At 33.6% G+C, this 14,890-nt stretch overlaps 1 protein-coding gene across 1 annotated transcript in view; it reads right to left on the bottom strand.

The window, feature by feature from the left end:
- Window positions 1-14,890, bottom strand: part of DMXL2 (Dmx like 2) — a 110,148-nt gene that overhangs the window by 9,809 nt on the left and 85,449 nt on the right. The window contains exons 21-28 of the mRNA XM_074329184.1: window positions 13,406-13,482; window positions 11,740-11,870; window positions 9,617-9,865; window positions 5,652-5,830; window positions 4,848-4,978; window positions 4,216-4,301; window positions 3,602-3,803; window positions 2,682-2,799 (exon numbers count right to left, since the gene is read on the bottom strand). Coding sequence (XP_074185285.1) covers window positions 2,682-2,799; window positions 3,602-3,803; window positions 4,216-4,301; window positions 4,848-4,978; window positions 5,652-5,830; window positions 9,617-9,865; window positions 11,740-11,870; window positions 13,406-13,482 — 1,173 coding nt within the window. The remainder of the gene's footprint in view (window positions 1-2,681; window positions 2,800-3,601; window positions 3,804-4,215; window positions 4,302-4,847; window positions 4,979-5,651; window positions 5,831-9,616; window positions 9,866-11,739; window positions 11,871-13,405; window positions 13,483-14,890) is intronic.

Here is a 14,890-nt window from a genome sequence, read left to right as displayed (position 1 = left end):
ACTTGCTTCTGGTTGATGAAGGGTCGTTAGGGGTGGTTACAATCAGAAGTAATATTTCTGCTCTGCTGTGGAAACCTCTAAAGGTTGGATCAGAGCAATTTATTCCTCTTGAAGTGGCTGCTTCACTTAAAGCCAAAAGGGCCAAATTCTCTGACCAGGCCTTCAGCGACCGCCCCAGGGCTGCTACAGCTGACAGTGAAGGAATGGTAAATGTGTGCAGGGGCCAATCCAGCAAAAGCCCAAGTGCTAACGATCTTACTTGCTTTTAACCAAGTAGCTGAGTTTGCCACATTTATCAAGTTGACAAAAACTTGTTTTGTGGAATATTCTTGTTTAATATATTAGATGAGTAAAAATTTCTTATGAATACATCTAAAATTTCAGCATTTCTCAGGAGAATTTTTATTAAGTTATTTTTTAATTAGCTAACATCTTAGCACTTTTAGGATTAGTTTGCCAGTTTTACTAACTAATTCACTGAATTTGCTAAATTTATTGATTATCAAAATCCTGTTTAATAATTTAAAAAAACTCTTCCTGTATGAGTCATTTTAATAATGTTGCACATTTCTGAACTTAGTGACCAGTTTTTGTCTTAACAGCTTTAACATTTTTTTCCTTAATGAAAACAATTTTTCAGCACATCTATGCTATTCAATATAGTAGCCACTAAGCATATGTGGCTATTTAAACAAAATTAAAAATTCAGTCCCTCAGTCACACTAGCCACATTTCAACTGCTCGATAATCACATGTGTCTGGTAACTACTGTATTATACAGAACAGATAAAATTTCCATTATCACAGAAAGTTCTATTTCACAGCACTGGACAAGATAATCATTTCATTCAACAATTTAAAATTCAAAAGGTACAAAAGGGTACATGATAAAAATTCTTCCTCCTGTCCCAACTCCCAGGCGTGTATTTCCCTTCCCTGGAGCCAACCAATGCTTACAGAGCATTTTAAGAAATGTTCTATTTATCCCTATCCCACATCTCAGTTCATGGAGACCCTCTGCTGGTAGAAAAATATCAGAGAACACACAGCTTGGCTGCTAATGCCAAGAGCATTGAGACTGAGGGGCATAAAGAAGAGAGAGAGGGGCGGAATGAGGCACAGGCTTAGTTAAGGAAGAAGGAAACCCAAGAGGAGAGAACAGAACCTGAAGGGCAAGACAAGGGTCTGAGGGTCCAAGCAATCCGGACACCCAGCTCCCCACAGCAGGCTGAGACTCTGACAATCCTATACAATCCAACTGCTGCAAACCTTATGAATAATTAAAGCATATTTTCAATAAATCATTATTTAATAATCTGAAGAACTAAACACTCAGGAAATTGATCCTTTAAAGAACTGGCTTTCTATAGATAACAGAGACTTAATTGAATACGTATCTTTTATTTTAAATCTATTTTTTAGATTTCTGTATCTTATTTTATGGCATATGGATTCAGCATCACTACAGGAAATGCTGTAAACAGTGGGTTAAATGAAAAAGGAAATTAATTCGGCTCTATGAGTCCTCTAACAAATCCCACATCAATAACTTCAATACCATCAGGGTCTTTTGTATGTTATCAAAAAAGCTTGTATGACTCAAAAGAATCTCTACAGTTCAATCCCCTAATTCCTCATGTAAGTACATAATTTTTAAATCCGTACAGACAATAAATGACTGTTCACAGGGCTGATCACAATTACCATAGAGGTAAGTGGATGACTAGTGAAAGGAATGAATTCAGTAGATTCTGCTGCCCTAGGTATGGGGGAAAACTGAGAAGCAGTTCTATATTTCACCTTGCAAAAACTGAATCATGTAGACTGTCCCTCTTGGTTTTCACTTACCTAGGTGAAATATAATTCATTTTTCTTTTCTCATAAATTTTGTTTGCCAAATCTTGAACCATATCTGACACTGTACTGAGTACACTCTCCAAACTGTTCATTACCTCATTAAATGGCAAATGAACTAAAATGCTCTTATAAAACATCTATATACCCCTCATTTTATAAGCAAGAAATCCTTATAAAATATAGAATTTAAATTCTACACTGCAGTCTCCCAAATTCCTGATTCTTGTTAAATCCTGAATGGTATTACATTACTACTTTATATTTAGGTTAAAAATCACCGTGCAATGCAGAACCTGTGCCTCACTCTGATCTTACTTCATCATGTATTTAGTATTTCTGTAGTCTGTTCTCTCACAAAATTATCCCGAATTTGCTGCTACTAAAGTTTATCCTGTCCATTTCTAAATCCTAAATAAATAAAATGCTTTTAAAGGGCTACATTGTATTTTCAATTAAATTATATACAGAGATCAGAATATAGAGTATACTCATTTACATATTACATTCCCCACACCATCTGTCACAACGTTTATCATATGTAAAAGCCCAAAAGGAAATATTATAAAGGAAGTAGCAACTCTCACTTAAGTATATATGATTTATCAAGGGACCTATCATCTCATTGTTATGAAATAAAAATTACAAGTTTTTATCTTAAAAGAAATTTACTGTAGTTTGGTAAACTATTACCTATGATGTATGAAAGATACTAAGTTCCAACAAAAAGTAAATTTCAAAATAAATTAAGCACAGACTTCATTAAAAATACTAAAGAAAACTAAACAAAAATTACAACAGAATTTTTTTTTTTTTTTTCAAAATACCTCACTCTGCTTTCTTTTCTTCGTGAAAATATATCTAATAAATGTCTCTTGAAGAACTTCTTGTTTAACAAGGAAATGCCAAAGTCGTTTGACTGGAAGTGCAGAGGAATCCCTGGATCTATTAAAACAATCAACACATTACACTCTTTTAGTCTATAGAAAATGTGTTTAATATTTGCAGATGCCTTTGTTAAAAACTTCCATTATCTACAGCAAAGAAGATACATTAGGCTCAACAAAACATTACACTTTATTTCACTTTTAATTTTTAGTTTTCTAAAAAAAAATCATCCCTTCATCTAGCAATTAATTCTCTAATTACAGGTTCTCTGAATGAACAGATTGAGCTGAGAGTCAAATGAATCTCTTATTATTTTTAAATTATACTTTAGGTTGGTCTTGTTGGTTAAAGCCTATTATCATCAATGAAGATAAAGTCATAGATTTCATTTTGAACATCCTAACAACCTCAAAAGGCCTGCTCTTTCAAGCTTAGGAGCAATCATGGCCCACTACCTCAAAAAAAAATGGGGGGCCCAGATGAACAGGTAGAAGATCAAACCATCAATGAAAAAAAATGTATTTACTGTTAAATTACTGTTTGCATATGTAAATAAAAAAGGTCAGTAACACCTGTTTGCATATGTAGATTATCTCAAAAAATTTCTCTAAGAGTTCTTTAAATAACCAAAAAAAACACAATAAAGGTTTTTTTCCTGATTATAAAAGTAATGTCTATTCAATTATAGGTAATGCTGGGAAAAATACTTTTCTAAGCAAATTTGTGATGTTTTCCTTAGCACATACAGCTAGAAGTAGGATTGCAGGTTCAAAGTTATGAATATTTTGAAGGCTATTGGCATATTTTAACAAAATGTCTTCCAGAAAGGTTAAACCAAGCATTATAAAAGCATTCTTACTTGAACGGAGTATTTTCAGGTTCTAGCATTGCTTTATTTCGAAGAATAGCTGGTCCAGCTCCTACTGAAAGGTCAGCTGGATATGTGTTGATATAGTTAGGGGGTGGACCTTCAAACTGATCCATTTTCTCTTGCAAGATGCGTTCCCAATTCTCCAAGTTTTTAATCACAGCAATACCTAATGGTGATGTTACAGGCAACTCTAAAAAGTGGTAGAATATGTTATTTCATTTTGATAAAAAATGTAGATCATCATTCACATATTGATAAAATCTAGTTTTATAGCTATAACTTCTGAAACTGTTAATCTAGTATCACTTGGATTCTTAATACTTTCAACAAAGCAGAAGGCCAGCTCTCTAAAATGAGCTGAAAAAATGTCTAGTTTCTCCAGTCTGGGTTTTTGTTTTTTCCTTCAACCTTCTAGGTAGATAGTGATTTTTGCTATGCATTAAAACCATAGACTAGAGCCTAAAATAAACAAGGCCTCTTAAATCTCAAAGGCAGTGTATTTTTTTTAGTACCAAATGCCCTTTCACATGGATTTTGTAAAGAAAAACTTGATGGTAATTTATTATATTTATTAACATTAATTTTTCAAATTCCAAACTTACCAGAGAATTCTACTCCAGCAATGGGAAAGAAATTCTTGACATTGTGAAGTACTAGCTTAACCATTGCTAAATGCAGAAGAGACCAGCTGTTCAAAGGGGGACAAAAAAAAAAAAAATTCTCCTTAATAGAAAAATAAAATCATGAGAGAGGCATAGTAATGATCCCTGTCAGTTGTTTAGCCCAATCTCCTACCCAGAAAAAAAGCTGTTTTTTTCTAACAGCTTAATATTTTTTAAAAAGGCACCTCTGTAGTCTTTGAAAATAAAAGATATACAACAATATATTACACTTACAATATCTGGAAATTACCTGATGAAAAACAATTTACTACACAGTCACGGGGAATCTAAAAACACATCGGCAAATTAATGTAAGTTCTAACCACGCAATAAATTACATATTTTTCCTCACTAAAAATGTTTGTGTTTGCATTTTGTACGTAAATTATTCTTGAAAACCAGATGTGAAATATTCTGTCTGGAAATTTACCTCAAAGGTACAGAATTCCTAATCTGAAAACATAAATCAGTTCTTATGTAAATTTGTGATAATGTACTTAAAATTAGTAATATAAGGATTTTCTACAAAAGAAATGGCAAAAAAAAAGAAGAAGAAGAAAATCCTTATTTACCTATAGGAATTTGGATCTTGGTGCTCCTGTATTTGTATGTCTGAAAAAAAAGCATCATCTTCTTCTTCATCACTATGAATGCTTTCGTCAGAATCATATATAACACCACTATCAGACAAAGGAAGAAATGGCTGCAATAAAAAGTAAAGTTATTTTTTAAATGTATAATTGGGTTCTTTTTGTCCTAACTTAACAATGGGAGGAGGCATGATGGGAGATGTATTCCCTCATGTGCACTCGCAGCAAGGTGACAACAGTGGTATCACATGCAAAGAGGCAGACATGTTAATAGAAGGAAGGTGATGAGCTCAAAAAAACAAAGTGCTGTAAAGCAAGTGATATAGCCACGTGGTCAGAACCGTAACGGATCTAGTCACCATGAGTATTCTGATCCCGAAAATAGAATGTGTCATAAGGCCTCACCATGGCCTGATAAATCCGCCAAATGTCTATCCATCTACTTCTGCCCTAATTCCATGCTGACCAAGGGAACTACTGATAAGCAGATGAAGGGAACTTAGAAGGTCGATACAAGTATTCCAGTCACCAGAAAAGGATGACGCTGATTACATGTTAATAAACTGACTTCTAATTTATACGTAAATCACACATGATTTTAATTTGTGTCATCCATATCAAGTACTTGATCGTCCCTGAATGACTACTTAGTTTCTAGACTTGAGAGAACGAATGTCTAAGCTATGGTTAACCAATCCAGAAGCTGCCCCATCATTCCTCTGTGATGCATGTACAAGAGTTAATAAAACAGACACACTTCAAACTTGCATTCCTCACACCCCTTACCTTTGCAACAAAATAATCCCACATACTAAGTTCAGGAGGAATAAATTTTTCTTTGTAAGATGGTCTTTCTGTAGGCACTGGTGGTGGGGTAGCATCTTTTACAGGCCTTCCAGGAACCAGCATTCGCATATTAAATCTCCTACGGTGTTTATCTATGTCTTCAGAAGGAACAAGAGGTGCTAAATAGATAGAAGAAAAAAATTAGCATTTATTTTCCATTACTAACTCAAAGAGTTAACCTTTCTTTTCATCCTATTCTTGCCATGGTTTACTCCATACCAAATTACTTACATCTGTGCTTCTAAACACTTCTAGTTACTGCATCAGTTTTCCAGCCATCATGGCAAAGATGCAGGTGAGGACAGAGCATAAAAGGATATGTGGCCATGACGCAGTCTTGGTGCTATGCAGAAAAGGATGAAAGTCATTCTAGGTGCAATGCACTAAATAAATGGTATATTCAATAAGTCGTAAGGAGAGTGCTGACTGATTATTTATGTTGTTCAAGAAAGATTCACTGAATATGTAGAATATAAAACATGCCTTAAAAAAAGGGCAGAAGCTCAGTGTGAAAAGAGAAAGGGACAACGGACACAAATGATCACAGATTTAGGTTAATGAAGAGTACACTACTTTTGCTAGACAGGCAGCAGGGACAATTTAGAGTTAGGCCAGGAAAAGCTTGTGAATATGAGGCTGGGCTTATCCTATGGGCATTCTCATGAAAGCATCTTGAGCTAGTCACATGATCAGGTATGATCAATTAGAGAGGAAGATGGACGAAATGACATAAGGGCCTGAACTAGCATGGTGGATGGTGAAGTCTGAGAGGAGGGTTAGATACAAGGAATACATGAAAGAAATATCAAAAGGATTCAGGAACTCATTGGATATGGGATGGCCAAAAAGTAGAGGTCAACCGCTCCACTCCTCAAGACCCCCATCACAGAAAATGACAACTCTATCTCAACTCCTTTTTCACAATCTATCACAATCTATCAGCAATTCACAATCTATCAGCAATAACCTCAAATTATATCCAGAATATGACTTTTCATTCTGCCCATGACTATCACAGTAAGCTAAACCACCTTTAATTTTTTTTCTAATTGAGGTGACCTGTACATAAAATTAACCATTTTAAAGTGTACAATCAGTGGCAGTTAGTACATTCACACTGTTGTGCAACCACCATCTCTATCTAGTTCCAAAGCATGCTCATCACCCCAAAAGAAAACCCCATATCCATTAAGCGGTCACTCCCCATTCCTCCCTCCCTCTAGCCCATGACAACCAACAATCTGCTTTCTGTCTCTATGGATTGATTATCTATTCTGGTATTTCAAATAAACAGAATCATACAATATGTGACTTCTGTGTCTGGCTTCTTTCACTTAGCATATTTTTGAGGTTCATGCTGGTTGCAGCATGTATTCATTCCTTTTTATGGCTGAGTAACACTCATTTATATATGTATACCACATTTTGTTTACCCATTCTTTTTTCTATTTAACCCATTCACTTGATGATTGACATTCGGGTTAATTCCAGTTTGGAGCTATTATGAATAAAGCTGTGTACAAATTTATTTACAAGTCTCTGTGTGACTTTATGTTTCATTTCTTCTGTGAAATTAATTAAAAGTGGAATCGTTGGGACATGGGGTAAGTGGATCACATGGTAAATTAATAAGAAACTGTCAAATTGTTTTCCAAAATGGTTATACAGTCCCACAGGTGGGAATGCCATTGCCAACACTTGTATTGCCACTCTTTTTTTCCCAGTTTTATTGAGAAATAATTGCCATACATCACTGTATAAATTTAAGGTGTACAGCATGATGGTCTGATTTACATATAATATGAAATAATTAAATCCATTCATTCTTGCTGGTAACCCACAATTATCTTTTAAGTAGACTATTACAACAGCTTCCCACCCAGGCTCCTTACCTTTATTCTTGTTGCAGTCTACTCTCCACACAGCAGCTAGAGTGGGTCTTTTGAAAACTTAAATCAGATTATATCATTCCTCTGCTTAAAACCCTCCAGTAGTTTCCTGTCTTTCTTTAGAACACCTAAAGTCTTTACCATAACCCATCAAACTAAGTGACCTTGCCCCCAGCAATTTAGCTTACTTATCTCTGACCACACTCCGTGGCTCATGATGGCCATTCTGACCTTCTTTGCAGTTCCTAGAAAAGGCCACGTTCAGTCCTACTTTGCCCTCATTGCTCCATGTTCCTGGAATGCTCTGCACGCTGTGATCCCTGACTTCCCTGATTCTGTTCGAGTGCTATCTAATCAGAAATGTGTCTTCTGACCACCCTAACTAAACTATCCCCATCCCCTTTGCCTCATCACTCTCCACTTACTGTATTTTGCCATGTATAATGCACATTTTGCCCAAATTCGTGAGGGAAAAATAAGGATGTGCATTATACATGGGTAGTACTAATTCCGTAACTATATAAATGTTTCTAATTCTTTTATTTATGCTTATGAGTTAAAAGTGTAACTCTAGAAATTAATAACGATATCCGTATATAAAATAATACCCTGGAATAGGATCATCAGTTTTGTTGAACTTAGGACAAACTTGCAACGAAAGTAATTTCAGCCAAAGAGTCAATGAAATGAAACGAAGAGTGATGTATTGTTGTCCACAGAGTAAGTGACTCTGACTTATAAAATAGGTGATGCTGACTTTATTACCACAGGGTGAACAGCGTGACATTTCTCTTCATACACTTTAGATGGGAGCTAGCAAGCGAGCTGATAGTTTTACAAAAATTATTGGAAAATTAAAATGAAAGATTTTTTCCCTGAGAGTTTGGGCCAAAAACGTGGGTGATTATTATACACAGCAGCACATCATACATGAGAAAATACAGTACTCTGCTTTATTTGTATCAGAGTTCTTATCATACCTGAAATATTTTTACTTGTTAATTTTACCTCCACTAGATGTAATAAGCTTCATGACGGTAAGGGATTTGTCTGTTTTGTTAACTCCACATCTCCAAAGTCTAGAACACTGCCTGGCAGATAGTAGGTGTTAAGTGAATGCAAACACAAATGTGTACTCAGAGATTTTTAAGCATGGATGACTGGATTGAATGAATTACCATGAAAAAAAATAACAGAAAATTCAGGAAGAGAAGAAGTGATTTGGAGAGAAAATTCTTAAGTTTAAAGTAGACTATTACTACTTAGGAGGATAAAGATTAAGTAAGAGTCATCCACATATAATGAAAGCTGGTGAGATGTCCTCCTTACTTTGACTTACATAGTAACCTATTCATTTAATTCAACCTTTGGCAGTAAGGACACAGATTAGAACTTGCGTCATTTAAACTGTGCCAGTGATTGCTCATCTGTAATAAGACCATTTCTAAGGATGAATTAAGATGATTTCTATATGTCAGCACCAAGATGGAAACCTTTCCTATGTCATTAGTCTATATCTCACCATATCCTACCATCTTAAAAAGTGGGATGAAAAATATACTCTAGTCCAGAAAGGAAGAAAAAACAAAATGCAGAAATGGAATAAACAAAACAGGTGCATAAGTGGAATAGCTGTCTTGTACATGACCATAAACTTAATCTGAAGCCAACTGCTGGTACACTCTGTAAAGATTATGAGGATTTATTTTAATCTTCTTTATCTGATTAAAAACTATCCTTTTTCCATGACCTCATTCCTTAACATTGTCTCCTCACTTACTTTTACCTTTCTCCAATTTCTTTTTTATCCTCCTTAAATTTGTCCTTGTATTGAAAAATGTTAAATTGAAATTACTGTACATTCCTTATTCTAACATGAGTCTAATTCTATACTACCCTAACAAGAGTGGTTATACTTTAAACATCACTGATTTTCAAATTAAAAATTCTTAAAACATTAAAAAATCTTTTACTTAAACATTGAAAATCATTTACATTTACATACAGTAATCTTACCTGAAATGCTTTCTGATTGTCTTTGAGGTTTCACAACAAGTTTCACACCCCCTCCAAAAACAGCAGCCCACATTCGATTATTTAATGGGTGGGCTGCAAGTCTAAACAATTCATTGGAGGAATTTGTGGCAAGAGCATGTATCAATAAACTTAAGTAAACAGCAACAATAGCTTCACACAACAAAATGTTCAATTTTGGCTGGTCTTCATCTTGGGCTGAACTCAAGAGATTAATAAGTGAGCTCACACCTGTAAGGGTACATAATATCATAAGAACTATATCAACATAAAGCTCCAGAAGGAAAAAAAATCCAAATTCTCAATTTAACCAAATTATTTATCTATATTACACGAAAAACATTATTTCCATAACTTGAGCAATAAAATAAATAATGATAGGAATGGCTTATAGCTTACAAAACAAGAATCCATTAGTCTATATAGCAATATAAGAAAAGAAAGAAGAAATAATTTAAAGGGGAGAAAGGAAAGCTCTTCCTTACAATCAATGTCAGTACAATTTCAACTAATAAAATAGAAGGAATGACAGAACAGTAATCCCCACATTAATATCTGATTCAGGCAACAATCATCACCGGATGCTAGAATTAGTGGGTAAAACTATATTTTACGCACTCTCAAACTGTCTCTTCAAAACATATTCATTAATTGCAAAGGAAAAAGTAGTAACTTTACAAAGGAGAAATCTGGCAGAAATCACTTTACCAAGTGATCAAAGTGAATAGCACCAGTAATGGGACCAAAAGACACCATATGCCTCTTGATATTTTGCACTGAGCAGGGCACAATATCTCTTTTGCGGTAGCCCTGCCAAAAATACATAACCTGAATCTAAAATTAAGAAAATATCAGAAAAACCCCAATTGAGGGACATTCTAAAAGGTAATTAGCTAGTACTCTTCAAAAGTGTCAAAGTCATGAGAGACAAAGAATGAGGAACTACTCCACATTAAAGGAGACTCATGAGCAATTACAACTAAATGTTACACGGACCAGAAAAAAAGACATAAGTGGTACAATTGGTGAAATTTGAAAAAGATCTATGGATTAGAGAACAGTATTATATCAATATTAAGATGCTGAATTTGATAACTGTGCTATGGTTATATACAAGAGAATGTCTGTTTTTAGGAAAGACACATTGATACATTTAGATTTAAAAGGGCATCTTGTCTTCAACTTTCAGAAAACAATACACATATATATACATACACAAAATAAGTGAGTCAGAGAGAAAAGGAATGAATGATAAGCAGTATGGTACAATGTTAACATTTGGGGTTTCTGAATGAAGGTTATGGAGAAATTGTACTACTTTTACAACTTTTTAATAACGTCTGAAATTATTTCAATAAGTTAAAATGAAATTTTCTATGAACATATGTATAAATGAATTTTAAATACACAGTTTGAGTTTGTCATTTTTTTCTATTGCCACTCTTCACAATGATCACTAACATGCAAACTCAGTTATAAAGCAAGTAGAGTAAAAATTAAATAACTTGGAAGACCAGAAAAGGCTATTAGGAGAGTAAAGAAGGTTATTAAGAGAGTAAAAGGTTTAAAACGTGGAGAATGAGAAAGAGAGGTAACCAGAGGAAAAAAAGGATTGCAGAGAGCATGACATATGTGCCACAGAATGCTCACCCCTATGCTAATATATAAATTTACACTCAAAAATAATTGTATTCTCCCTGCTATGTCTTAAGCATATGTCTGATATTGCTCTGGAAGTTAAGACTTCAAAAGCAGCTGTGTTGACCAGCATAAAAAAGCAAGGTTTAACATCCTTCCTAAGGGTGGGCACATCAGAATTTCTAAGGATAAGGAAATGAAGTGCCCACCCTTATGTAGGATGTTAAACCTTGCTTTTTTATGCTGGTCAACACAGTTGCTTTTGAAGCCTTAACTTCCAGAGTCTTCAGACAACATTCCAGTATTTAAGAATTCTTAATCCATGGCAGAAAACATCATCAAAAACAAACAAAAAAGCATTCACCAAATCCAGAAAGAAAATCAGGAAAACAGTTGGTAGCTTTTAAAAAAGGAATTGCCAAATAGATTAAAAAACAAAACAAAACAACGACAAAACAGGTTTTCACCAGGCCATTGAGCAGGAGAAGAATTTGGTGTTGCATGTTCTTCAATACTTTCTGTCCTTAGTCTTCGACGATCACTTAAAAGAAGTCCTTGATATGCCATTCCAGTAAACTGGTTTCCTTCTGTTTGACTGCTAAAACAAATATAAGGTTCAGTTCTTTATCATCTTAACAGAGGTAATAAGAAATTGTACTTTATACATATTTATTTTAGATGATTATAATAAAAACAAAATTCTTAACACTCAATTCACTGTTCTAATAAGAATTTATTTTAGTAAGTTCTTGAAATTAGTTACAAATGTTCATTGATAGTTTTTTAAAACAAAATACCAATTTTACTATGTTGGGCAGATGACTCTTAGTCTTTTAAAATCTTTTCCAGATGCCACTGATACTTTGAAATCTTTTCTATATTCACCCATTTTGGTATTTTTTTAAAGTCTGAGGTAAGGAGACTACTGTTGGTACTAGGATATATTAGAAAGTTGCAGGGTACTATTTTGTTGCATTTCTTAGCTCTGCAAAGTTGTACAAGCTTAACCTTGAATTAAATCTGGAGAATCATATTTTAGAAATACCCAATCCTAAAACCAAACTGTGCCTAAATATTACTTCCCTTATCTTTGTGGAATTGAGGAGAATACAGAAGTAAAAGTAAAGGTGACACCCTTGAGGGTTTCTAGCTCAAGGACTAAAAAAACACATCTAAAAAAATTTATTTGAATTCTCATTTGGCACCATTTTAACAAGGGACTGATAACAAACAAGTTGTCTTTGAGCATTAAGATGACCACAGTCAATTAAATAAATTATTTTCCTTTATTTACACTTCCAAGTCTTTGGAATACTTAGACATGGCCTTATTAGGCTAAAATCAGAGTATAGGCCATATTGAGAGAGTAATTCCTTATACAATATCAAATCTTCCCACAAAAGACTGCTGAATTTTGAAGAAAAGAACCCTAGACATATGTTTAATATAAATTTAATGTGATTTTATGTATATTACAAACTTTTCACTTATTAATATAATTCACTTAACTCTGGGTCATCTTTCCAGGTGATTCAATTTCTTACTACTTACATTGATTGTCCTAACCATTAAAACGCAAAGTATACACTGAAGGAGGCAATTGCACATTTAAAAAAATTCAAATTATTACTTCTAATTGATATCACATCCAAAGACTTTTATATTATACATTAATGCATAAGTAAAATTTATTTTAATAACTCAGTATTAGGAATGTACTTCTTTCAAAAGTATTTCCTCTTTCAACTGAAAACCAGTTAAACAAATAGAAGTTAATCCAATGCTAAAAGAAATAGTTCTTAAGGAAAAAAAAAATTTTTAATTTCATTTTATAAATTATTTTGGATAGTAAACAACACTTCTCTTCTTGAAAACAAAAAAGACGGTGATGATGGTAATTTCCATTTACTAGTTATCATTTTGTATATGTCCCTGTTGTTACCAGGTTGACAGCTAAACTAAACAAATAATTATTTGCTTTTTCATTCTCTCTCATCTATTAAAGTAAATATGGCAGTCATATTTGAGTATTTTTCAGTCCCCAGTAAATAGAACTTTAATATAACTCTGGAACAGTTTAATATTTTTGCTGTATTAATATTATTTTGGGGTGACTTTTTTTTTTTTTGTTACCTGTAGCTATGACTGTCACATAATGCTTGGTAAATTGATGCAGAAAGTGATGCTGCTAGTGAATGAAGTGTGTGCACCTAAAACCAAAACAGCCACAGTTACATTTTATACTAACATCTCTACACAAAGTAATATCTTAACAATTAGAAAATACTCAGGAAACTAGCAATATCATAAGACTAGATCCCATATGAGACAACTAACTCTACTTTAAAACTTCTAGAATAACACTCACCTAACTTTATATGCATGCCCACAATGAAGCTAACTGATACATCTTTATCAAATATTTACTTACTGTGAGCCTGCCATTTACCAGGCCCTGGGCAAAGTGTCAATGTCCATATTATTGGGACTGTCCTCACCTGCTAATAATTAGCTTAAATAGTAATATTTTAAAAAGCAGAACCAAAGTAAGTAAAGACTTTTCAGAGTTTTAATTTAAACTTGCATTATGACATTTTCTTGATCAAAATAAAAAACTGATCTTATCAGAAAGAATAAATTAAATGTTTAGAAAACAATCACTGTGTGAAATGGCTGATTTTCCAGAAAGCAAATAATTTACTTAGTATTAAAATTAAAATTTTTAATTTAGAAAGTTTAAAAATTATCAAAATATAAAAACCACATTCTAAAGTACCATAGTGAATCAACATCTTCAGACTCATAAAATCTTAAAATTTGAAGGAAACTTAGAAAGGTTCATACACTTTGAAAGCCTTACCTAAATTTCTAGGAGTTGGAAATGTTTACTTAGAATTTATATGCATTTAATGCCTTTTCTGGGTATCCATATTCACCTAACAAATAATTTAAGTAATCTCTGCTAAAATACTAATATAGATTTATTTATACTATGGATTAGAAGTCTCTAATAGGTTGATGTGACCAGTAAATCTTGGGTCCTTCAGAAGAATGTACTACCAGAGATCAAACAGGCCTTTCAAAAGAAAGAAATAAAAAATAAAAATGTTTGGAACCTGAAATGACATCAACCACTGGTACTGGAAAAGGCACAGCACAAATACACTTAGGGGAGCACAGTGGGAGTCTGGTCAACTCTCCAGATCCTGTCAAGCTCCCTAGGGTTTCTTGGAATCTATTCATTTTTCAGTTTTTCAAACAGAGTATAGGTTTAATTTTGGGTAATAACTCTGCCAAAACTCTGATTGTCCCTAACTACTGTACAGCCTCCAACAAATACAATCATCAGGGAAACAGTTACAAGGATACTTTCTCTAAGAGTATTTCTGATCAATCATGGTACTCTCAGATACCCCTAGAACCTGTATTTTCACAATATCTTGGCATATAAGCAAACAGTCATAAAAATATGTCTAACTTAATGGTTCATTTAAGGGGAATGGAGGATCTAAAGAAATATTAAGCGGCGAGAATACTATCTAGGAAATTAATTTTATTACCAAAAGAGTGTTAGTCTGTCTTAAAGGAAGACAATAACTTTTCCAGAAATAAGAAGAA

Source organism: Rhinolophus sinicus, linkage group LG03 (assembly GCF_036562045.2).
Source record: "Rhinolophus sinicus isolate RSC01 linkage group LG03, ASM3656204v1, whole genome shotgun sequence".
Taxonomy (NCBI): Eukaryota; Metazoa; Chordata; class Mammalia; order Chiroptera; family Rhinolophidae; genus Rhinolophus; species Rhinolophus sinicus.
This window is presented reverse-complemented; position numbering and strand designations above follow the sequence as displayed.